At 47.1% G+C, this 25546-nt stretch overlaps 1 protein-coding gene across 4 annotated transcripts in view; it reads left to right on the plus strand.

Annotated features, from left to right (window-relative positions):
* Nucleotides 1–25546, plus strand: part of TBC1D32 (TBC1 domain family member 32) — a 323193-nt gene that overhangs the window by 2181 nt on the left and 295466 nt on the right. For 2 of the 4 annotated variants that reach the window (XM_038761204.1, XM_038761213.1), the window contains exons 2-4: nt 14094–14255; nt 16683–16854; nt 24600–24668. In XM_038761204.1, coding sequence (XP_038617132.1) covers nt 14094–14255; nt 16683–16854; nt 24600–24668 — 403 coding nt within the window. The remainder of the gene's footprint in view (nt 1–14093; nt 14256–16682; nt 16855–24599; nt 24669–25546) is intronic. The other 2 variants (XM_038761221.1, XM_038761231.1) reach the window with 1 other exon arrangement.

The following is a 25546-nucleotide window of genomic DNA, read 5'->3' on the forward strand; positions in this document are numbered from 1 at the left end:
ATAATAATAATAATGGTGGTATTTGTTAAGCGCTTACTATGTGCAAAGCGCCGTTCTAAGCGCTGGGGAGGTTACAAGATGATCAGTTTGTCCCACGGGGGGCTCACAGTCTTCATCCCCATTTTACAGATGAGGGAACTGACGCACAGGGACTTGCCCAGTGAGGCACAGAGAATAATAATAATAGTAATGATGGCATTTATTAAGCGCTCACTATGTACAAAGCACTGTTCTAAGCGCTGGGGAGGTTACAAGGTGATTAGTTTGTCCCACGGGGGGCTCACAGTCTTCACCCCCATTTTACAGACGAGGGAACTGAGGCCCAGAGAAGTGACTTGCCCGAAGTCACCCAGCTGACAGCTGGCGCAGCCGGGATTTGAACCCGTGACCTCTGACTCCCAAGCCCGGGCTCTTTCCACTGAGCCCCGCTGCTTCTGTATGAGCAGGGCGCTGTGCTGGGCGCCCTCCATGTGCGGGACGCTGTGCTGGGCGCCTTCCATGAGTAGAGCCACCGAGAAGCAGCGTGGAAAGAGCCCGGGCTTGGGAGTCAGGAGTCATGGGTTCAAATCCCGGCTCCGCCACTTGTCGGCTGTGTGACTTTGGGAAAGTCACTTCTCTGGGCCTCAGTTACCTCGTCTGTAAAATGGGGGTGAAGACTGTGAGCCCCTCGTGGGACAACCTGATTACCTTGTATCTACTCCAGCGCTTAGAACAGTGCTTGGCACATAGCAAGCGCTTAATAAATCGTATTATTATTATTATTATTATTATTATTATTAGAGCACTGTGCTGGGCTCCCTCCATCAGCAGGGCGCTGTGCTGGGCCTTCTCCGTGTGCAGGACGCTGTGCTGGGCTCCCTCCATGAGCAGGGCGCTGTGCTGGGCCTTCTCCATGTGCAGGACGCTGTGCTGGATGTCGCCCGTGAGCAGGGCGATGTGCCGGGCCTCCTCCGTGTGCAGGACGCTTTGCTGGGCGCCTTCCATGAGCAGGGCACTGTACTGAGTGTCCTCCGTGTGCGGAACGATGTGCTGCGCGCCTTCCGTGACTAGAGCGCCGTGCTGGGCACCCTCCGTGACTAGAGTGCCGTGCTGGGTGCCCTCCGGGAGCAGGGCACTGTGCTGGGTGCTCTGTGTGTAGGATGCTGTGCTGGGCGCCCTCCATGTGCAGGACGCTGTGCTGGGCGCCCTCCAAGAGCAAGGCACCGTGCTGGGTGCTCTCCATGTGCAGAATGCTGTGCTGGGCGCTCTCCGCTTGCAGGGCGCCCGCCCTGTGTGGGATGCTGTGCTGGGCGCCCTCTGTGTGCTGGATACTGTGCTGGGCGCCCTCTGTGTGCAAGACGCTGTGCTGAGCGCCCTCCGTGTGCAGGATGCTGTGCTGGGCGCCCTCCGTGTGCAGGACGCTGTGCTGGGCGCCCTCCGTGTGCAGGACGCTGTGCTGGGTGCCCTCCAAGAGCAAGGCACTGTGCTGGGCGCTCTCCATTTGCAGAATGCTGTGCTGGGCGCTCTCTGCGTGCAGGGCGCCCGCCCTGTGTGGGATGCTGTGCTGGGCTCCCTCCGTGTGTAGGGCACTGTGCTGAGTGCCCCCCATGTGCTGTGCAGGACGCTGTGCTGGATGCCCTCCATGAGCAGGGCACTGTGCTGAGCTCCCTCCGTTTGCAGGACGCCGTGCTGGGTGCTCTCCATGTGCAGGAGGCTGTGCTGAGCGCCCTCCGTGTGCAGGATGCTGTGCTGGGCGCCCTCCGTGTGCAGGACGCTGTGCTGGGCGCCCTCCGTGTGCAGGACGCTGTGCTGGGCGCCCTCCGTGTGCAGGACGCTGTGCTGGGTGCCCTCCGTGTGCAGGACGCTGTGCTGGGTGCCCTCCATGTGCAGGACACTGTGCTGGGCGCCCTCCAAGAGCAAGGCACTGTGCTGGGTGCTCTCCATTTGCAGAATGCTGTGCTGGGTGCTCTCCGCGTGCAGGGTGCCCGCCCTGTGTGGGATGCTGTGCTGGGCTCCCTCCGTGTGCAGGACGCTGTGCTGGGTGCCCTCCGTGTACAGGACACTGTGCTGGGCTCCCTCTGTGTGCAGGATGCTGTGCTAGGCGCCCTCCGTGTGCAGGACGCTGTGCTGGGTGCCCTCCGTGTGCAGGACGCTGTGCAGGGCGCCTGCCCTGTGTGGGATGCTGTGCTGGGCTCCCTCCGTGTGCAGGGCACTGTGCTGAGTGCCCCCCGTGTGCAGGACGCTGTGCTGGGTGCCCTCCATGAGCAGGGCGCTGTGCTGAACTCCCTCCGTTTGCAGGACACTGTGCTGGGTGCTCTCCATGTGCAGGAGGCTGTGCTGGCCCCCTCCAAGAGCAAGGCACTGTGCTGGGTGCTCTCTGTGTGCAGAATGCTGTGCTGGGCGCCCTCCATGAACAGGGCACTGTGCTGGGCACCCTCCTTGAGTAGAGCACTGTGCTGGGTGCCCTCCATGAGCAGGACACTGTGCTGGGCGCCGTGCTGGTTGCCTTTCATGTGCAGGGTGCTGTGCTGGACGTCTGCCGTGAACGGGGTTCTTGCTGGACGCCCTCTGGGTGCCGTGCCGGACGCCCTCCCTCTGCAGGGTGCCAGGCTGGGAAGCAGCGTGGCTCAGTGGAAAGAGCCCCGGCTTTGGAGTCAGAGGTCATGGGTTCGAATCCCGGCTCCCCCAATTGTCAGCTGGGTGACTTTGGGCAAGTCACTTCCCTTCTCTGGGCCTCAGCTACCTCACCTGGAAAATGGGGATTAAGACTGTGAGCCCCCCCCCCGCATGGGACAACCTGATCACCTGGTAACCTCCCCAGCGCTTAGTACAGTGCTTTGCACATAGTAAGCGCTTAATAAATGCCATTATTATTATTATTATTATTATTATTATTATTATTACTATTATCCTGCTTCACAAAAAACCAATATCCCTGCCGCCAGTAGTTGAATCAAGCAGACATGCTGCACCAAGGTTGGGATTGGGAAGTTAATAAATCGGGATTGGGAAGCGCTTAATAAATGCCATCATTATTATTATTTTTGGGAAGAAAAAGTTGGGCACAGGTGAGCAATATTTATCGACTCTGTGCAGGACACTCTGCTACGTGCCTGGGGAACTGAGGGTCTAAACCTTCCCCCCCATCCCGGGGGGGGAATATATTATATTATATTATATTATATTATAATAATATAATTATAATAATAATAAAATTATATATTACCATCATATAATAATTATATAATTAATTATATATTAATATATAATTATATATTGTATAATTATAATATAATTATATTATATCATATAATATATGAGCAATATACTATATTGTATATATAATATGCAATTATATATTGTAATATATGTTACAATTATAATATGTAATTTTAATTATATATAATGATGTCTGTTCCCACCACTTTCGACTGTAAGCTTACTGTGGGCAGGGAATGGCACTATTTATTGTTGCATTATACTTTCCCAAGCGCTTAGTACAGTGCTCTACAGAGCTGTAATTTTATTTATATATAATGATGTCAGTTTCCACCACTTTCGACTGTAAGCTTACCGTGGGCAGGGAATGGCACTGTTTATTGTTGTATTATACTTTCCCAAGCGGTTAGTACAGCACTCTACAGATCTGTAATTTTATTTATATATAATGATGTCTGTTTCCACCACTTTCGACTGTAAGCTTCCTGTGGGCAGGGAATGGCACTGTTTATTGTTGTATTGTACTTTCCCAAGCGCTTAGTACAGTGCTCTGTAATTTTATTTATATGTACTGATGCCTGTTCCCACCACTTTCGACTGTAAGCTTCCCGTGGGCAGGGAATGGCACTGTTTATTGTTGTATTGTACTTTCCCAAGCGCTTAGTACAGTGCCCTACAGAGCTGTAATTTTATTTATATGTACTGATGTCTGTTTCCACCACTTTCGACTGTAAGCTCACCGTGGGCAGGGAATGGCACTGTTTATTGTTATATTGTACTTTCCCAAGCGCTTAGTACAGTGCTCTACAGAGCTGTAATTTTATTTATATATAATGATGTCTGTTTCCACCACTTTCCACTGTAAGCTTACCGTGGGCAGGGAATGGCACTGTTTATTGTATTGTACTTTCCCAAGCGCTTAGTACAGTGCTCTGCACACAGTAAGCGCTCAATAAATACGATTGATGATGATGATGATGTGGGCAGGGAATGCACTGTTTATTGTTGTATTGTACTTTCCCAAGTGCTTAGTACAGTGCTGTACAGATCTGTAATTTTATTTATATGTACTGATGCCTGTTTCCACCACTTTCGACTGTAAGCTAACTGTGGGCAGGGAATGGCACTGTTTATTGTTGTATTGTACTTTCCCAAGCGCTTAGTACAGTGCTCTGTAATTTTATTTATATGTACTGATGCCTGTTTCCACCACTTTCGACTGTAAGCTAACTGTGGGCAGGGAATGGCACTGTTTATTGTTGTATTGTACTTTCCCAAGCGCTTAGTACAGTGCTCTGTAATTTTATTTATATATAATGATGCCTGTTTCCACCACTTTCGACTGTAAGCTTACCGTGGGCAGGGAGTGGCACTGTTTATTGTTGTATTGTACTTTCCCAAGCGCTTAGTACAGTGCTCTATAATTTTATTTATATGTACTGATGCCTGTTTCCACCACTTTCGACTGTAAGCTAACTGTGGGCAGGGAATGGCACTGTTTATTGTTGTATTGTACTTTCCCAAGCGCTTAGTACAGTGCTCTGTAATTTTATTTAGATGTAATGATGCCTGTTTCCAACACTTTCGACTGTAAGCTTACCGTGGGCAGGGAATGGCACTGTTTATTGTATTGTACTTTCCCAAGCGCTTAGTACAGTGCTCTGTAATTTTATTTATATAATGATGTCTGTTTCCACCACTTTCAACTGTAAGCTTACCGTGGGCAGGGAATGGCACTGTTTATTGTTGTATTGTACTTTCCCAAGCGCTTAGTACAGTGCTCTACAGAGCTGTAATTTTATTTATATATAATGATGTCTGTTTCCACCACTTTCGACTGTAAGCTTACCGTGGGCAGGGAATGGCACTGTTTCTTATTGTATTGTACTTTCCCAAGCGCTTAGTACAGTGCTCTACCCACAGTAAGCCCCAATAAGTACGATTGAATGGACGAATGAACCAATCAATGAGCATGTAAACTGATAGAATAATAATAATAATGGCATTTATTAAGCGCTTGCTGTGTGCCAAGCACTGTTCTAAGCGCTGGGGCGGTTGATCAATCAATTGTATTTATTGAGCGCTTACTGTGTGCAGAGCACTGTACTAAGCGCTTGGCACTGTTAACAAGGCGATCAGGTTGTCTCACGTGGGGCTCACAGTCTTCATCCCCGTTTTCCAGATGAGGGAACTGAGGCCCAGAGAAGTGAAGCGACTTGCCCAAAGTCACCCGGCTGGCAAGTGGCGGGGCCGGGATTTGAACCCACGACCTCTGACTCCAAAGCCCGGGCTCTTTCCGCTGAGCCACGCTGCTTCTCTGTGGTACAGGTGGTGCTCAGCACACAGCAGAAGCATCGTGGCCTAGTGGTTAGAGCACGGACCCGGGTTCTAATCCCGGCCCCGCCACCTGTCTGCCTTGTGGCCTTGGGCGAGTCACTTCACTGGGCCTCAGTTCCCTCCTTTGCAAAATGGGGATTAAGACTGAGAGCCCCATGTGGGACAGGGACCGTGCCTAACCTTCCTGCCCCGTATCTACCCCAGCGCTTCGTATAGCGCTTAACGCTTTTTCCAAAAGAAGCGCCCAATAAATACCGCTTGATCGATCAGCGTTAAAGGCAACTGTTTGGGCGACGTGACCGCGGCGCGGGAAATTAGGCGGGGAAGGCTTCCCGGAGGAGTTGGGCTTTCAGAAGGGTTTGGAAGATGGGGAGAGCTTCGGTCCGGTGGACTTGAGAAGCAGCGGGGCTCAGTGGGAAGAGCCCGGGCTCGGGAGTCAGGGGTCGTGGGTTCGAATCCCGGCTCAGCCACCTGTCAGCTGGGTGACCTCGGGCAAGTCACCTCACTTCTCTGGGCCTCAGTTCCCTCGTCTGGAAAACGGGGATGAAGACTTTGAGGCCCACGCGGGACAACCTGATCAGCTTGTAACCCTCCCATCGCTTAGAACAGTGCTTGGCAAACAGTAGGTGCTTAACAGATATTATTATTATTATTATTATTATCATTATCATTATTATCATTATTATTATTATTAATAATAATAATCATCATCATCTTTTGAGGGCAGGTAGAGGAAAGGGCCTGGGCAATGGAATGGAGAGGTGGCTTGAAATGGAGGTTCGCCTGAGCTGAGGAAAAACGTGATTTGGGCCGCAGCCTATGAAAAGAGCAAATATATAATATATAATAATAATAATAATAACAATAATAATAATAATGGCATTTATTAAGCGCTTACTATGTGCAAAGCACTGTTTTATATAAAAGCTCACTCCCTTCTGCATTGTCCCTGCCCCTTTTATTTACGGTACTAAGTGCTTACTATGTGTCAGGCACTGTTCTAAGCGCTGGGGTAGCTACAGCTCATTTACCCTTTATTCACTCCTTCAGCCCCACAGCACTTAGGGTGGCCCAGTGGAAAGAGCCCGGGCTTGGGAGTCAGAGGTCATGGGTTCGAATTCCGGCTCTGCCGCTTGTCAGCTGTGTGACTTCGGGCAAGTCACTTGACTTCTCTGGGCCTCAGTACCCTCATACGTAAAATGGGGATTAAAACTGTCAGTCTCCCGTGGGACAACGTGATCACCTTGTAACCTCCCCAGCGCTTAGAACAGTGCTTTGCACATTGTAAGCACTTAACAAATACCAACATGATTATTATTATTATTATTATTATGTGCCTGCAATTTCTTCATTTATATTAATGTCCATCTCCCCCTTTAGACTAAGCTCATGGGCAGGGAACATGTCTTCCAACTCTGATCTGTTATATCCTCCCAAGCGCTTAGTTGGGTGCAGCGTGGCTCAGTGGAAAGAGCACGGGCTTTGGAGTCAGAGGTCATGGGTTCGAATCCCAGCTCCGCCACATGTCTGCTGTGTGATCTTGGGCAAGTCACTTTACTTCTCTGTGCCTCAGCTACCTCATCTGTAAAATGGGGATTAAGACTGTGAGCCCCCCGTGGGACAACCTGATCACCTTGTAACCTCCCCAGCGCTTAGAACAGTGCTTTGCACATAGTAAGCGCTTAATAAATTTCATCATTATTATTATTCTTTAACTTCTCAGAGCCTCAGTTACCTCATCTGTAAAATGGGGATGAAGACTGTGAGCCCCTTGTGGGACAACCTGATCACCTTGTATCCCCCCAGTGCTTAGAACAGTGCTTTGCACATAGTAAGTGCTAACAAATGCCATCATTATTATTATTATTATGAAGTGCTCAGTATATGTGATGAATGGATTGATTGATAGTGGAGAGTCTAAGAGAGTCTAAGAGCCAATAGTTAGGAGGTGCTATTATAATGATAGCATTTATATTATATGTAATAATATATATAAAATATAATATAATATAATATATATTAATATTATTTATATATGTCTCTATTAGAGAGAAATAGAGGCAATTGGAGATTTATGAGGATCAAAGCAGCCTGGTGTAGTGGGAATCTGGCAGTCAGAAAGTCATAAATTCTAATCCTGGCTCCGCCACTCGTCTGCTGTGTGACCTTGGGCAAGTCACTTCACTTCTCTGGGCCTCAGTTCCCTCATCTGTAAAATGGGGATGAAGACTGTGAGCCCCCCGTGGGACAACCTGATCACCTTGTAACCTCCCCAGCGCTTAGAACAGTGCTTTGCACATAGTAAGCGCTTAAGAAATGCCATCATCATCATCATTATTCTTCTCTGGGCCTCAGTTCCCTCATCTGTAAAATGGGGATGAAGACTGTGAGCCCCCCGTGGGACAGCCTGATCACCTTGTAACCTCCCCAGCGCTTAGAACAGTGCTTTGCACATAGCAAGCGCTTAAGAAATGCCGTCATCATCATTATTATTATTCTCTGGGCCTCAGTTACCTCATCCGTAAAAATGGGGATTGAGCTTTTGAGCCCCACATGGGATTTGCCTGTATACAGTGCGAGGCACATAGTAAGTGCTTAACAATCAATCAATCAATCGTATTTATTGAGCGCTTGCTGTGTGCAGAGCACTGTACTAAGCGCTTAAGTTGGCAACATATAGAGACGGTCCCTACCCAACAGTGGGCTCCCAGTCTAGAACAAATGCCATAAGTATTGTTGCATTCTGTGTGGTGTTTGTGGAAGAAGACCCGAGCATCAGAGTGTATTGTAATCAATCAATCAATCAATCAATCATATTTATTGAGCGCTTACTGGGTGCAGAGCACTGTACTAAGCGCTTAAGTTTGCAACACATAGAGACGGTCCCTACCCAACAGTGGGCTCCCAGTCTAGAACAAATGCCATAAGTATTGTTACATTCTGTGTGGTGTTTGTGGAAGAAGACCCGGGCATCAGAGTGTATTGTCATCAATCAATCAATCAATCAATCGTATTTACTGAGCGCTTACTGTGTCCAGAGCACTGTACTAAGCGCTTAAGTTGGCAACATATAGAGACGGTCCCTACCCAACAGTGGGCTCCCAGTCTAGAACAAATGCCATAATTATTGTTACATTCTGTGTGTTGTTTGTGGAAGAAGACCCGGGCATCAGAGTGTATTGTAATCAATCAATCAATCAATCGTATTTACTGAGCGCTTACTGTGTGCAGAGCACTGTACTAAGCGCTTAAGTTGGCAACATATAGAGACGGTCCCTACCCAACAGTGGGCTCCCAGTCTAGAACAGATGCCATAAGTATTGTTACATTCTGTGTGTTGTTTGTGGAAGAAGACCTGGGCATCAGAGTGTATTGTAATCAATCAATCAATCGTATTTATTGAGCGCTTACTGTGTGCAGAGCACTGTACTAAGCGCTTGGGAAGTCCAAGTTGGCAACATATAGTGACAGTCCCTACCCAACAGTGGGCTCACAGTCTAAAAGACTGTAGATTGTAGACTGAAAAGGGAAGAGATAAGAGACCAGGATCGCACCTGAAGAGGTTCCAGTTCTGTTTCAGTCTCGGCTACGGGAGGGAGAGTCAAGCAGAGGCCCGTCCAATCAATCAATCAATCAATCAATCATATTTATTGAGCGCTTACTGTGTCCAGTACATTCCCAGCTTGGCCAGCGGCTAGCGAGGGGAAGGCGAGCTGCTACAAGTCAAAACTCCCCCGTGCCGGGCATCGCATCGAGGGTGGAGACTCGAGTGGAAGGAGGCAGTGGTAAACCACTCCCATATTTTGACCAAGAAAACTGCACGGCTCCACTACAAGATCAATCGTATTTATTGAGCGCTTACTGCGTGCAGAGCACTGTACTAAGCGCTAAGCGGAAAGATGGCAGACGGAGATGGGGCGTTCCGGGAGAGATGCGTCCGTGGCGTCGCTGCAGGTCGGAGACGACTCGACGGCATGAGGCAAGACAACGAGACCCGGAGGAAAGCTGCTGTAGTTACCTAACTGGGAGAGAGAGAAGAAGCGTGGCTCAGTGGAAAGAGCCCGGGCTTTGGAGTCGGAGGTGTTGGGTTCGAATCCTGGCTCCTCCAGTTGTCAGCTGGGTGACTTCGGGCGAGTCACTTCACTTCTCTGGGCCTCAGTTCCCTCGTACGGAAAATGGGGATTAAGGCGGTGAGCCCCACGTGGGACAACCTTGATTATCAATCAATCAATCGTATTTATTGAGCGCTTACTGTGTGCAGAGCACTGTACTGAGCGCTTGGGAAGTACAAGTTGGCAACACATAGAGACAGTCCCTACCCAACAGTGGGCTCACAGTCTAAAAGGGGGAGACAGAGAACAAAACCAAACATACTAACAAAATAAAATAAATAGAATAGATAGGTACAAGTAAAATAAATAGAGTGATAAATATGTACAAACATATATACATATATGCAGGTGCTGTGGGGAAGGGAAGGAGGTAAGATGGGGGGATGGAGAGGGGGACGAGGGGGAGACTTCTAGACTGTGAGCCCACTGTTGGGTAGGGACAGTCTCTATATGTTGCCAACTTGTACCTCCCAAGCGCTTAGTACAGTGCTCTGCACACAGTAAGCGCTCAATAAATACGATTGATTGATTGATTGATTGTGTGGAGGGAGGCGAAGCTAGACTCCATATGAGGGTTTGGTGACGACGGGCGAGGGCGGTGGAAAGGGAAGCTACCGATGTCATTCTGGGGAAGTTGGCAAGAGTGTGGAGGGGGAGAATGATGAGCTCAGGATGATAATAATAATAATAATAATAATGTATTAAGCGCTGACTATGTACAAAGCACTGTTCTAAGCGCTGGGGAGGTTACAAGGCGGTAAGGTTGTCCCACGGGGGGCTCACAGTCATAGAGAAGCAGCGTGGCTCAGTGGAAAGAGCCTGGGATTTGAAGTCAGAGGTCATGGGTTCATATCCTGGCCCTGCCAATTGTCAGCTGTCTGACTTCCCAAACGCTTAGTACAGTGCTCTGCAATCAATCAATCAATCAATTGTATTTCTTGAGCGCTTACTGTGTGCAGAGCACAGTACTAAGCTCTTGGGAAGTACAAGTTGGCAACATATAGAGACAGTCCCTACCCAACAGTGGGCTCACAGCGTAACAGCACACAGTAAGTGCTCAATGAATACGATTGATTGATTGGTTGACTTTGGGCAAGTCACTTAGCTTCCCTGGGCCTCAGTTACCTCATCTGTCAAATGGGGATGAAGACTGTGAGCCCCCCGTGGGACAACCTGATCACCTTGTAACCTCCCCAGCGCTTAGAACTGTGCTTTGCACATAGTAAGTGCCTAATAAATGCCATTATTATTATTATTATTATTAATCCCCATTTTACAGATGAGGGAACTGAGGCACAGAGAAGTTAGGTGACTTGCCCAAAGTCACCCAGCTGACAAGTGGTGGAGCCGGGATTTGAATCCGTGGCCTCTGACTCCAAAGCGCTTAGTACAGCGCTTTGCCCACAGTAAGCGCTCAGTAAATATGACAAGTGCTTAGTACAGTGCTCTGCACACAGTAAGCGCTCAATAAATATTATTATTCGACTGAGCCACGCTGCTTCTCCAAAAGGATCCTTTTACAGTGGTCGTACTGGGGAGGGGAAATTTAGAACTAAAGCATAAATGTTTCTCTGCAAGCGATGGAAGCAAAGTGTCGTCGTGATCAGTCGGTGATATTTATTGAGCGCTCCCTGTGTGCAGAGTGCTGGATGTACTAAGCACTTGGGAGGGTACAGTACGACAGAGTTGATAGGCACATTCCCTGCCCACATGAGTTTACAGACTAGAACTGGAGACAAAGATTAAGTCTTCTAGACCGTGAGCCCGTTGTTGGGTAGGGACCGTCTCTATATGTTGCCGACTTGTACTTCCCAAGCGCTTAGTACAGTGCTCTGCACACAGTAAGCACTCAATAAATGCGATTGAATGAATGAATGAATGAATGATGAAATGATTCATAGTATATAATATAATTTATAGAGATGGACATAAGTGCTTTGGGGGTTGAGGGTGGGGTGAAAAATAAAATTGCCAAAGGTCACCGGTCCAGCGTCCTGTGCCCAGTGGAAAGAGTGTGGGAACGGAAGTCAGGAGATCACTCGAGTTGTAGATATTTGTAAATACAACAGTGGAAAGAGCCCGGGCTTTGGAGTCAGAGGTCATGGGTTCGAATCCCGGCTCTGCCAGTTGTCAGCCGTGTGACTTTGGGCAAGTCACTTCACTTCCCTGGGCCTCAGTTCCCTCGCCTGGAAAATGGGGATGAAGACTGTGAGCCCCCCCGTGGGGCAACCTGATCACCTTGTGACCTCCCCGGTGCTTAGAACAGTGCTTTGCACATAGTAAGCGCTTAATAAATGCCATTATTATTATTATTATTATTATTAAATATATATATTTAAAATTTTTGACTTCCTTTTTAAAGTGTAAACTGCTTGTGGGCAAGGAACGTGTCACTTATTCTGTACTTTCCAAGCGTCTCGTTCAGTGCACCCTACCAAATGGGCGCTTAATAAATACTTCTACTAAGACACCTGGGTCGTCATTTTGGCTCCCCCATTTGCCTTCTGTGGGATCTCCTGCATCACTTCTCTATGTCTCAGTTTCCTCATCTGTAAAATGGGGGTAAAATATCTGTCCTCTCTCCCTCAGACTGCAAGCTCCCGGAGGGCAGGAATCATAGCTACCGATTCTATTGTACTGGACTCTCCCAAGCTTTTCCAGTGCCCTGTAAGCAGCGTGACTCAGTGGAAAGAGCCCGGGCTTGGAGTCAGAGGTCGTGGGTTCAAATCCCGGCTCCGCCACTTGTCAGCTGGGTGACTTTGGGCAAGTCACTTCACTTCTCTGGGCCTCAGTTCCCTCATCTGTAAAATGGGGATGAAGACTGTGAGCCCCCCGTGGGACAACCTGATCACCTTGTAACCTCCCCAGCGCTTTGAACAGTGCTTTGCACATAGTAAGCGCTTAATAAATGCTGTTGTTGTTGTTGTTATTATTATTATTATTATTATTATTATTATTATTATTATTATTATTATTATTATTATTATTATTTTAGTCCAACACCCTGCACCCGGTAACTGAAAAGCAGCAGAAAGAGCATGCACGTAGGAGTCAGGGGACCTGGGTTCTAATCCCAGCTCTGCCACTTGTCTGCCGTGTGACCTTGGGCAAGTCATTTATCTTCTCCGCACTTCAGTTCTCTCAGTTGGAAAATGGGGATTGAGTGCCTGTTCTCCCTCCTGTGTAGACTGTGAGCCCCATGTTATCTTGTTTCTTCCCAGGTGCTTAGTCCAGCGCTTAGAACAGTGCTTTGCACATAGTCAGCACTTAATAAATGCCATTATTCTTATTATTATTACAGTGCTTGATTCATTTATTATTATTATTATTATTATTATTATTATTTATTATTATTATTATTATTACAGTGCTTGATTCATAGTACCTGCTGTGTGCAGAGCACTGTACTGGGGTTTGGGACATTACAGAGGAATAAAAAAACTCAGTCCCTGTCCTCCAGGAGTTTCCAGTCATGTGGGAGAGAAAAACTGGCCCCAATAGCCAGATATTCAAATGATAAACCACTAAAGTAAAGGAGCAGATAAATAATAGGGAATGACTAAACAGCAAACATCGTTCGTTGCCGGTAGTAGTAGGGGTAGCAGCAACAGCAGCATTTATTGGGCATTCTCTTGGTGCAGTTCACTGTTTCAATCACAGCCATTCATTCAATCGTATTTATTGAGCGCTTACTGCGTGCAGAGCACTGTACTAAGCACTTGTCCTATTTATTGAGCGCTTACTGTGTGCAGAGCACTGTACTAAGCACTTGTCATATTTATTGAGCGCTTACTATGGACAGAGCACTGCACTAAGCGCTTGGGAAAGTACAATATGAGGGACATTCCCTTCCCACAACAAGCTTACAGTCTAGAGGGAGGTGGTAATAATAATAATAATGGCATTTATTAAGCACTTACTATGTGCAAAGCACTGTTCTAAGCCCTGGGGGGATACAAGGTGATCAGGTTGCCCCCACGGGGGGCTCACAGTCAATCCCCATTTTACAGATGAGGTAACTGAGGCATAGAGCAGTGAAGTGACTCGCCCAAAGTCACCCAGCTGACAACTGGCGGAGCCGGGATTTGAACCCATGACCTCTGACTCCAAAGCCCGGGCTCTTTCCCCCCGAGCCACGCTGCAGGTACTGTACTGAGCGTTTGGAAAATACAGAATGAAGAAGGGACCCATCTGCCCCCAGGGTGCTTACTGTATAGGTGGGGGCGTGGACCAGAATTCTGCCCCAACTAAGGCATCACTGAAAAGGCCTCTTAGATAATAATAAATAATGATGATGATAACAACAATAATAATAATAATAATAATAATAATTTTGGTATCTGTTAAGCACTTACTATGTGCAAAGCGTTACGTTCTGATTCTCTTCGCTAGGACGGAGCAGTGCGGAGTGGAGAACAAACTGAATTTTCCGTGTTTTCCTTCTAGCTACGAGTTTGTGAAGTACCTCCGGCAATACATATGCGACACCCTGGGATCTCTGATCGAAGAGGAAATGGAAAAATGCACGGCGGCTCCGGATCAGGGCGAAGGAGTCGGCTATGACACTCTCGTTCAGCATGTGACCAAAAGAACCCAAGAATCCAAGGAGTGAGTTGTCAAAGGTCCCCTTTCCTTGCTGTCCTCTAGACGGGAAGCTCGTTGCGGGTAGGAAATGCCGGCTAAGTCTGCTGTATTGGACTCTCCCGAGCGCTTCGTACCGTGCTTCGCGCATTGTAAGCGCTCAAATCCCGTGGATCGATTGACTTAAAGGGGGCCCGGCCAATGGAGCGAGGTTGACCCCCTTTGTCAAAGACTGATAATAATAATAATAATTCTGGTACTTGTTAAGCGCTTACTATGTGCCAAGCACTGTTCTAAGCGCTGGGGTAGAGACAGGGTTATCAGGTTGTCCCACATGGGGCTCACAGTCTCAATCCCCATTTTCCAGATGAGGGAACTGAGGCCCAGAGAAGTTAAGTGGCTTGCCCAAAGTCACACAGCATCAGTGGCGGCGCTGGGATTAGAACCCACGACCTTCCAACTCCCAGGCTCGTGCTTCTGACCACTGGGCCATTCTGCTTCTCAGCAGGGTGATTTCCTTGGTTGCGGCTGAAAATACAATTTTGCAACATTTTGAGGATGCCTAATTCGACCCTTTTATTTGACTATGAAACAGTTTCCCCCGTCTCAGTCACCCATAAAGGGTTTCCTGGCAGTGTTGTGATTATTACGGGACCCAGAATTCACCCCATCGTATTTATTGAGCGCTTACTGTGTGCAGAGCACTGGACTAAGCGCTTGGGAAGTACAATACCACCATCGTCATATTTGCGTGGCTCAGTGGAAAGAGCCCGGGCTTTGGAGCCAGAGGTCGTGGGTTCAGATCCTGTCAGCTGGGTGACTTTGGGCAAGTCACTTCAATCAATCAATCAATCGTGGTTCAGTAGGAAAGAGCCCGGGCTTTGGAGCCAGAGGTCATGGGTTCAAATCCCTGCTCCGCCAACTGTCAGCCGTGTGACTTTGGGCAAGTCACTTCACTTCTCTGGGCCTCAGTTCCCTCATCTGGAAAATGGGGATTAAATCTGTGAGCCCCACGAGGGACAACCTGATCACCTTGTGACCTCCCCAGCGCTTAAAGCAGGGCTTTCCCCCTCTCCATCCCCCTCATCTTACCTCCTTCCCTTCCCCGCAGCACCTGTATATATGTATATATGTTTGTACATATTTATTACTCTATTTACTTATTTTACTTGTACATATCTATTCTTTTTATTTTATTTTGTTAGTATGTTTGGTTTTGTTCTCTGTCTCCCCCTTCTAGACTGTGAGCCCACTGTTGGGTAGGGACCATCTCTATCTGTTGCCAACTTGTACTTCCGAAGCGCTTTGTACAGTGCTCTGCACACAATAAGTGCTCAATAAATACGATTGAATGAATGAATGAATTACGGACTTAGACCTCAACTAAAAGTTCAACCAAAAAAGACTCTTAAATGTGTGGGAATCGACGACGAGAGCAGTCATCCCCCTTCTACCGGAGTACGCCTCCCCTCTCCTTCCTTCACCTCTCTCCTTTCCCCTCCTTCTCCTCATCCTCCTTATTTTATTTTGTTAGTATGTTTGGTTTTGTTGTCTGTCTCCCCCTTTTAGACTGTGAGCCCACTGTTGGGTAGGGACCGTCTCTATATGTTGCCAATTTGTACTTCCCAAGCGCTTAGTACAGTGCTCTGCACCTAGAGAGCGCTCAATAAATACGATTGATGTTGATGATGATCCCCCGGTCTGGATATTTTGGCCTTTTTTTCCAAGAGTTTGGATAACAGCAAACATCCATCGGGGCCCCTGGAAGGTTGCTAACTTCCCTCTCCTCATCCCCCGGCCTGGATATTTTGGCCTTTCTTTCCAAGAGTTTGGACAACAGCAAACATCCGTCGGGGCCCACGGAAGGTTGCTAACTGCTAACTGGAACACATAATCTCATTCTTTAATACCTAGAATCCCTTAGGATAGGATCCTGACTCTCTTTATTTCATTTAGAAGTCCTGGCTTCTTGTGAACATTTATTCCATTGCAAAAAGCTCGCTTGATGTGTGAGCTACATCAGGGTTAAATTGTCAAGGTACCCCGATTTTTATTTTTCCTTCTTGGCACAATCAGTCCTTCCGAACTGCCGAGACTCCTTATTCCCCATTTTCTAGTCTCTGTTAGGAAAAGCAACGAGATAGTGGTCCAGCGGTTACTCTAGACTGTAAGCTCATTGTGGGCAGGGAATGTCTGTTTATTGTTATACTGTACTCTCCAAGTGCACAGTGCTCTGCACACAGTAAATACAAATGAATGAATCTTTAAGAAGAAACCGACTTTAGCACAAAGGCTGGGGTAAATACGGTGCGACTCCACAGCGGACTTTTGTTCTCGATAGCCCCTTTTAAAAAAAAAATTCGGTGAAATGTAAAAATTTAAGGCTGCCACTTTAATTCAGGGCGCCGGTCATTCTTTAGTCTTTTCAATACTGATGATGCTTCGACTTCAAAGGTACAAAGAAATGATGCATTCCCTGAAGAATGCCATGATGGCAGTCGTGGAATCCCTGATCAACAAGTTTGAAGACGATCAGCTGCACCATAAAGAGATGCCGAAGAAAATTCAGAAGGAGAAATGCCACTGCGCTGACAACTGCTCTGACAGTGACTCTTCATTCAACCAGGTAGGGTGATCTGTTCCGCTCCCTCCACGAAATGAAGTGTATATTCATCGGCAGTGGTATTTATTGAGCCCTCGCTATGTGCGGAGCCCTGCACTAAGCGCTTGGGAGAGCACAGTACAACCAAGTTGGCGGGCATGCTCCCTGCCCACAGTGAGCGGACAGCCTAGAGGGGGAGAAGGACATTAATGTCCATAAATCATTTATAATATATAGTGTGAAATAAGGCTGTAATATGGACTTGGCAACTTCAAGTGCCCACTTGCCCAGGGCAATTAACCAGTTTGCCCAGTTGAATTTAGATATTGGAAAGCTAGAGCCCGGGCTCTGGAGTCGGAGGTCATGGGTTCAAATCCCGGCTCCGCCAATTGTCAGCTGTGTGACTTTGAGCAAGTCACTTCACTTCTCTGTGCCTCAGTTACCTTATCTGTAAAACGGGTGTGAGCCCCCCGTGGGACAACCTGATCACCTTGTAACCTCCCCAGCGCTTAGAACAGTACTTTGCACATAGTAAGCGCTTAATAAATGCCATTATTATTATTATTATTATTATGTGTGTCTAGCTTGTCTGCTGTATGACCTTGGACACGTCACTTCACTTCTGTGCCTCAGTTCCCTCCTCTGGAAAATGGGGATTGAGACTGTGAGCCCCGCAGATGACAGGGACTGTGTCCAACTCGATTCGCTTGTATCCACCCCAGCGCTTAGAACAGTACTTTGCTCATAGTAAGCGCTTAATAAATGCCATTATTATTACTATTATTATGTGTGTCTAGCTTGTCTGCTGTATGACCTTGGGCACGTCACTTCACTTCTGTGCCTCAGTTCCCTCCTCTGGAAAATGGGGATTGAGACTGTGAGCCCCGCAGATGACAGGGACTGTGTCCAACTCGATTCGCTTGTATCCACCCCAGCGCTTAGAACAGTACTTTGCTCATAGTAAGCGCTTAATAAATGCCATTATTATTACTATTATTATGTGTGTCTAGCTTGTCTGCTGTATGACCTTGGGCACGTCACTTCACTTCTGTGCCTCAGTTCCCTCCTCTGGAAAATGGGGATTGAGACTGTGAGCCCCGCAGATGACAGGGACTGTGTCCAACTCGATTCGCTTGTATCCACCCCAGCGCTAAGTACAGTGCCCGGCACATAGTAAGCGCTTAACAAATACCATCATTATTATTATTATTATTATTACAAATGCAGGGACTGGTACTGTGTGGTTTGCACACAGTAAGCGCTCAATAAAGACGACTGAATGAATGAACAAATGAATTAATGAATGAAAGGGGCTACACACAAATAGACTGTGAGCCCATTGTGGGTGGGGATTACCTCCACTGCTGTTTTGTACTTTCCAAGCGCTTAGTACAATGCTCTGCACACGGTAAGTGCTCAATAAATACAATTGAATGACTACCTTATGGCCAGGGTAGAATTATTTGGACTCTAGATTTTTTCCCCCTCTTATCTCTGCTCTTCTTAACTCTCTCTCCTTCTGTTGCTTTACCTCTTCTATCTCCAGGCTCTTCATTTTTTGATACTATATTTTGGACTTTTGTGTTTGTGTATTTAAATATTGGGAAGGATTTTGATCATATATTTTGGACTTTTGTGTCTGTGTATTTAAATATTGGGAAGGATTTTGATCATATGTTTTGGACTTTTGTGTTGGTGTATTTAAATATTGGGAAGGATGGTAAATAATAATAATAATAATAATGATGATGGCATTTGTTAAGCACTTACTATGTGCAAAGCACTGTTCTAAGCGCTGGTAAATGCACGTTAGGGAGCGGGGAGGCGCATAGATAAAACTGGAACTAAAAATCTCGGTAGTAAGTAGATTTTGTCAAGTCTTTCCAACTTTGAAAAACGTTTGAAACTATGTGGCAGAGGTTTTAAATTGTACATTCCAGCTTTTTGTCGTTCAAAACGATGCTCTTTTAGGAATGAAATACTGAAAGATTTCCAAGACCTTCTCCCCTCCCCATCCCTTTTTCATTGCAAAGTTGAAAGCTTTCACTCAGAAATGAGAAACATCTCCAAGCTTTTCAGGTCTCGCAGTGATAACCTTCGTCCTTTCTTTCGGCCAGTTTTCTCCTCTGGTCTGGAGCTGTTGCTGACTCATAAATTGGTTGCACATTCAGCGGTCTACGCAATTTTAAAGCAAATATAGCAAATTTAAATCTTCACGTCTATAAATTAGGTTCCGTAAACAAATTACGATCATCATGACCATTTTGTTGTCAGGAAGTCCAGGAGGCCTTCCCAGACTGAGCCCCCTCCTTCCTCTCCCCCTCCTCTCCCTCCCCACAGCACCTGTATATATGTATATATGTTTGTACGGATTTAAGACTCTATTTATTTTATTTGTACATATTCTATTTATTTTATTTTGTTAATATGTTTTGTTGTCTGTCTCCCCCTTCTAGACTGTGAGCCCGCTGTTGGTAGGGACTGTCTCTCTATGTTGCCAACTTGACTTCCAAAGCGCTTAGTACAGTGCTCTGCACACAGTAAGTGCTCAATAAATACGATTGAATGAATGAATGAATGTTACTTAGTTTAAAGAGCATACGTCTGGGAATCAGAGGGCCTGGGTTCTAATCCCAGCTCTGGCACCTGCCTGCTGTGGGAGGTTAGGTTGCCAACTTGTACTTCCCAAGCGCTTAGTACAGTGCTCTGCACACAGTAAGCGCTCAATAAATGCAATTGATTGATTGATTGATTTCACTTCTCTATACTTCAGCTTCCTCCTCTGCAAAATGGGGATTGAATTCATATTTCCCCTCCCCACGTGGGGCAGGGACTGTGTCTGACCTGGTTATTTAATGAGTACACCAGTGTGCTTAGTGCCTGGCACTAACACAAGCGCTTCACAAATATCATTACTATTAGAATTGTCCTCTGCTCAATCTGGTTTAAACGAAGCCGGGGATCTTTTAGGTCCACTTTGGCCATCCCGTACCCCTATTGTCTTGTCTTACGCTGTTGTCGTCTCGGACCCATAACGACGCCACGGACCCGTCTCTCCCAGAACGCCCCACCTCCCTCTGTGATGGTTCTGGTAGTGGATCCAGAGAGTTTCCTTGGTAAAAATCTGGAAGTGGTTTACCACTGCCGCCGTCCACGCAGTAAACTCGAGTCTCCGCCCTCGACCGTCTCCCGTGCCGCTGCTGCCCAGCGTAGGGGAGCTTTGGGACGACAGATATAAATCATAAATGGGGTTTCCTAGCTCCGGAGATCCGCCGACTGATTTCACAGGCTCATCTCGTTGGGATGAAATAGCCGGAATCCCCGCTGGCTATCCGCCTAGGGATTTTGTGGAGGCTGGCTAATAGAGAAGCAGCGTGGCTCAGTGGAAAGAGCCCGGGCTTTGGAGTCGGGGTCATGGGTTCGGATCCCCGCTTCTGCCAATTGTCAGCTGGGGACCGTCTCTATATGTTGCCAACTTGTACTTCCCAAGCGCTTAGTACAGTGCTCTGCACACAGTCTTTTAGGCTGTGAGCCCACTGTTGGGTAGGGACTGTCTCTATATGTTGCCAACTTGCACTTCCCATGCGCTTAGTACAGTGCTCTGCACACAGTCTTTTAGGCTGTGAGCCCACTGTTGGGTAGGGACTGTCTCTATATGTTGCCAACTTGCACTTCCCATGCGCTTAGTACAGTGCTCTGCACACAGTCTTTTAGGCTGTGAGCCCACTGTTGGGTAGGCACTGTCTCTATATGTTGCCAACTTGGACTTCCCAAGCGCTTAGTACAGTGCTCTGCACACAGTAAGCGCTCAATAAATACGATTGATGATGATGAGTAAGCGCTCAATAAATACGATTGAATGAATGAATGAATGAACAGTGCTTTGCATATGGTTCTAAGACTGTGAGCCCACTGTTGGGTAGGGACCATCTCCATATGTTTCCAACTTGTACTTCCCTAGCGCTTAGTACAGTGCTCTGCACACAGTAAGCGCTCAATAAATATGATTGAATGAATGAATGAATGAATGACTTTGGGCAAGTCACTTCACTTCTCTGGGCCTCAGTTCTCTCATCTGTAAAATGGGGATTAAGACTGTGAGCCCCCCCGTGGGACAATCTGATCTCCTTGTAACCTCCCCAGCGCTTAGAACTGTGCTTTGCACATAGTAAGCGCTTAATAAATACCATTATTATAAGGCTGTGGGCCATGGGCTTGTTTTATTTTCCCAACAGCGACCTAGGATTGGGGATAGCCATCTGTGTTCTGTCATCTGGAAGCGGCGTGGCTCAGTGGAAAGAGCCCGGGCTTTGGAGTCAGAGGTCATGGGTTCAAATCCCACCTCTGCCAACTGTCAGCTGTGTGACTTTGGGCAAGTCACTTCACTTCTCTGGGCCTCAGTTATCTCATCTGTAAAAAATGGGGATTAAAACTGGGAGCCCCCCTGTGGGACAACCTGGTCACCTTGTAACCTCCCCAGCACTTAGAAAAGTGCTTTGCGCATAGTAAGCACTTAACAAATACCATCATTATTATTATTACTATTATCTGAGAAGCAGCGTGGCTCAGTGGCAAGAGCCCGGGCTTTGGAGTCAGAGGTCATGGGTTCAAATCCCAGCTCCGCCAACTGTCAGCTGTGTGACTTTGGGCAAGTCACCTCACTTCTCTGGGCCTCAGTTACCTCATCTGTAAAAAATGGGGATTAAAACTGTGAGCCCCCCGTGGGACAACCTGATCACCTTGTAACCTCCCCAGCGCTTAGAAAAGTGCTTTGCTCATAGTAAGCACTTAACAAATACCATCATTATTATTATTACTATTATCTGGTTTTAGACTGTGAGCCCACTGTTGGGTAGGGACTGTCTCTATATGTTGCCAATTTGTACTTCCCAAGCGCTTAGTACAGTGCTCTGCACATAGTAAGCGCTCAATAAATACGATTGATGATGATGATGATCTGGTTCTTCCCAGAGAAAGAACGAGCATTCATTCATTCAATGAATCGTATTTATTGAGTGCTTCCTGCATGCAGAGCACTGTACTAAGCTCTTGGGAAAACAATGTGTAACAATAAACACATTCCGGTTTTAGACGGTGAGCCCACTGTTGGGTAGGGACTGTCTCTATATGTTGCCAATTTGTACTTCCCAAGCGCTTAGTACGGTGCTGTGCACATAGTAAGCCTCAATAAGTACGATTGATGATGATGATGCCCTGCCCACAACTAGAGCGGGAGACAAACATTAATATTCACGTATTCAGTTGTATTTATTGATCACTTTCTGTGTGCAGAGCTCTGTACTAAGCTCTTGGGAAGTACAGATCGGCAACGTATGGAGACGGTCCCCACCCAAATATACGGACATAAATAAATTGCAGATTGAACGAGGGCTGTGAGCGTGGAACTGAACACAATAAATTGTTGCCGTGGCGTGAGGTTCGAGTGACAAATCTCCCTCCGTGCATTAGCCTCTGGGGAGTGTTGAAGATCTGTGTTTCAGGGATGGCTGGTTTGGCAAAACAAGCCTACAGCTGATATAATAATAATAATAATAATAATAATAATAATAATAATAATAATAATGGCATTTATTAAGCGCTTACTATGTGCAAAGCACTGTTCTAAGCGCTGGGGAGGTTACAAGGAGATCAGGTTGTCCCACGGGGGGCTCACAGTCTTAATCCCCATTTTCCAGATGAGGGAACTGAGGCTGTTCCACAGTCAGAGGAGGAGCAGAGTCACAGTTAGAGGAGCAGCCTGGCTTAGTGGCAAGAGCCCGGGATTTGGAGTCAGAGGTCATGGGTTCAAATCCCGGCTCTGCCAACCGTCGACAGCTGCGTGACTTTGGGCAAGTCACTTCTCTGTGCCTCAGTTCCCTCATCTGTAAAATGGGGATTAAGACTGTGAGCTCCCCGTGGGACAACGTGATCACCTTGTAACCTCCCCAGCGCTTGGAACAGTGCCTTGCACATAGCAAGCGCTTAATAAATGCCATCATCATCATTATTATGATTTCTACATTCAGAGACAGGACTTTGGAGTCAGAGGTCATGTGTTCAAATCCCGACTCCGCCGCTTGTCAGCTGTGTGACTCTGGGCAAGTCACTTCTCTGAGCCTCAGTTCCCTCATCTGTAAAATGGGGATGAAGACTGTGAGCCCCCCGTGGGACCCCCTGATCACCTTGCAACCTCCCCAGCGCTTAAAACACTGCTTTGCACATAGCAAGCGCTTAATAAATGCCATTGTTATTATGATTAGAACCCATTACCTTCGGACTCCCGGGCCTGTGGTCTATTTATTATTCTGTTATAGATGGACAGGGTACTGTGCAGAGGAAAAGAAAGTCCCACTTTAAAAACGCTTGGTGTAATGTAAACCCTTTAGTTTTTTGGGTTCAGTGCCGAGAAGCAGTGTGGCCCAATGGATAGCGCGTAGGCCTGGGTGTCAGAGAACCTGGGTTCTTATCCTGGCTCCGCCGCGTGTCCGCTGGGTGACCTTGGACAAGTTACTTCTCTTCTCCGTGCCTCGGTTATCTCCCCTGTAAAATGGGGATTAAGACCGCGAGCCCCCTGAGGGACACGGACTGTGTCCAGCCTGATTAGAGAAGCAGCGGGGCTCAGTGGAAAAAGCCCGGGCTTTGGAGTCAGAGGTCATGGGTTCGAATCCCGGCTCCGCCACCTGCCAGCTGGGTGACTTTGGGCAAGTCGCTTCACTTCTCTGGGCCTCAGTTCCCTCATCTGGAAAATGGGGGTGAAGGCTGGGAGCCCCATGTGGGACAACCTGATCACCTTGTAAATTCTCCAGCGCTTAGAACAGTGCTCTGCACATAGGAAGTGCTTAATAAATGCCATTATTATTATTATTATTATTATTATTAGCTCGTGTCTACCCCAGTGCTTAGAACAGTGCCTGACACGTAGTAAGCGCTTAAGAAATGCCATCAAAGAAAAAAAAACTACTTTGAGGAGTATTGCAGGCACAGTTTCCACTGTAAGCATTTCACCTCCCCCCCTACCAGAACCTCTAAATTCATTCATTCATTCATTCAGTCGTATTTATTATAATAATAATAATAATGATGGCATTTGTTAAGCGCTTACTATGTGCAAAGCACTGTTCTAAGCGCTGGGGGGGGATACAGCGTGATCAAGTTGTCCCACGTGGGGCTCACAGTCTTAACCCCCATTTTTACAGATGAGGTAACTGAGGCTCAGAGAAGTTAAGTGACTTGCCCAAGGTCACACAGCAGACTTGTGGTGGAGCCGGGATTTATTTATTTATTTATTGAGCGCTTACTGTGTGCAGAGCACTGTACTAAGCGCTTGGGAAGTCCAAGTTGGCAACATAGAGAGACGGTCCCTCCCCAACAGCGGGCTCACGGTCTAGAAGGGGGAGACCTGTCTGTTTTCAAATTGAACTCCATTTCTACGTAGCGGACGTTGTCTTTCGGCTCAGCTCCGCTCCCCTCGGCTCCTGATGTGCTCTCGTCTCCCCGGTTTCCTTGCTTTCCCGTACTCTGCCACGTCCCCGCCGACAATAATTACGGCATTCGTCTGCGTGGAGGCTCCAGTGCTCCACCGGGAACTTCATTCGGGAACTTCGGACTTCTGAGGAATGAAGATTTTTTGAGTTGCCCGCCAAATGAAGCTGGGTGACTCAATTGGAGCGTTCAAAATTCAGCTCTGCTCCCGAAGGGTATCTTCCTTCGGTTCATCGCGTTTACTTGCCTGTCTCTGAAAATAATGAACTTTTTGCTGTGTGTTACAGAGTTATAAATTCAATCAAGGGAAGCTACAATTAATTGTAGAAAGGCTAGAACCCGGACAACCTAAGGAGGTAAGGGTAATCCTGAAATCGACGCGTGATTCTCTAAAATGTTGATAATGTGCCGCAGGCAGGGTTATCTCTGAGGAAGCAGGACTCTGTTTAGACCCCGTTAAGCTCTAGATGTTGCCAACTTGTACTTCCCAAGCGCTTAGTACAGTGCTCTGCACACAGTAAGCGCTCAATAAATACGATTGAATGAATGAATGAATTGAATAAGGGGTGTTTTCCTTCTCCCACTCTTTTTCCAGCCCAACATTTTGCACAGTGGTACTGCCACCGTCACAGTGATAATAATAATAATAATAATAATAACAATAATAATAATAATAATAATAATAATGATAATAATAATATTTACGTGCTTACTATGTGCCAAGCACTGTAGTAACTTCTGGGGTGCATACAAGATCGTCAAGTCTCATACGGGTCTCACAGTCTAAGGGAGGAGGCAAGAAGAGGAACTGAATCCCCATTTTGCAGACGAAGAAACTGAGGCCCAGAGAAATGAAGTGACTTGCTCAAGGTCACCCAGCAGACAAGTGGCAGAGGTGGGATTAGAACCCAGGTCTTCTGACTCGCGGATCCATGCTCTGTCTCTCTTAAGGAAACTTCCAGCCCCTGAAAGGGGTTAGGATGATTTTTAGACTGTGAGCCCACTCTTGGGTAGGGACCGTCTCTACATGTTGCCAACTTGTACTTCCCAAGCGCTTAGTACAGTGCTCTGCACACAGTAAGCGCTCAATAAATACGATTGATTGATTGAGGAAACTTCCAGCCCCTGAGAGGGGTTTGGATGATTTGGAGGAGTACCAGGCTCCCACATCTCCCAGTGAGCAGGCAATCAGTTAGTCAGTTGTATTTACTGAACGCTTACTGCGTGAGAGCGC

This window comes from Tachyglossus aculeatus, chromosome 2 (assembly GCF_015852505.1).
Source record: "Tachyglossus aculeatus isolate mTacAcu1 chromosome 2, mTacAcu1.pri, whole genome shotgun sequence".
Lineage (NCBI taxonomy): Eukaryota > Metazoa > Chordata > Mammalia > Monotremata > Tachyglossidae > Tachyglossus > Tachyglossus aculeatus.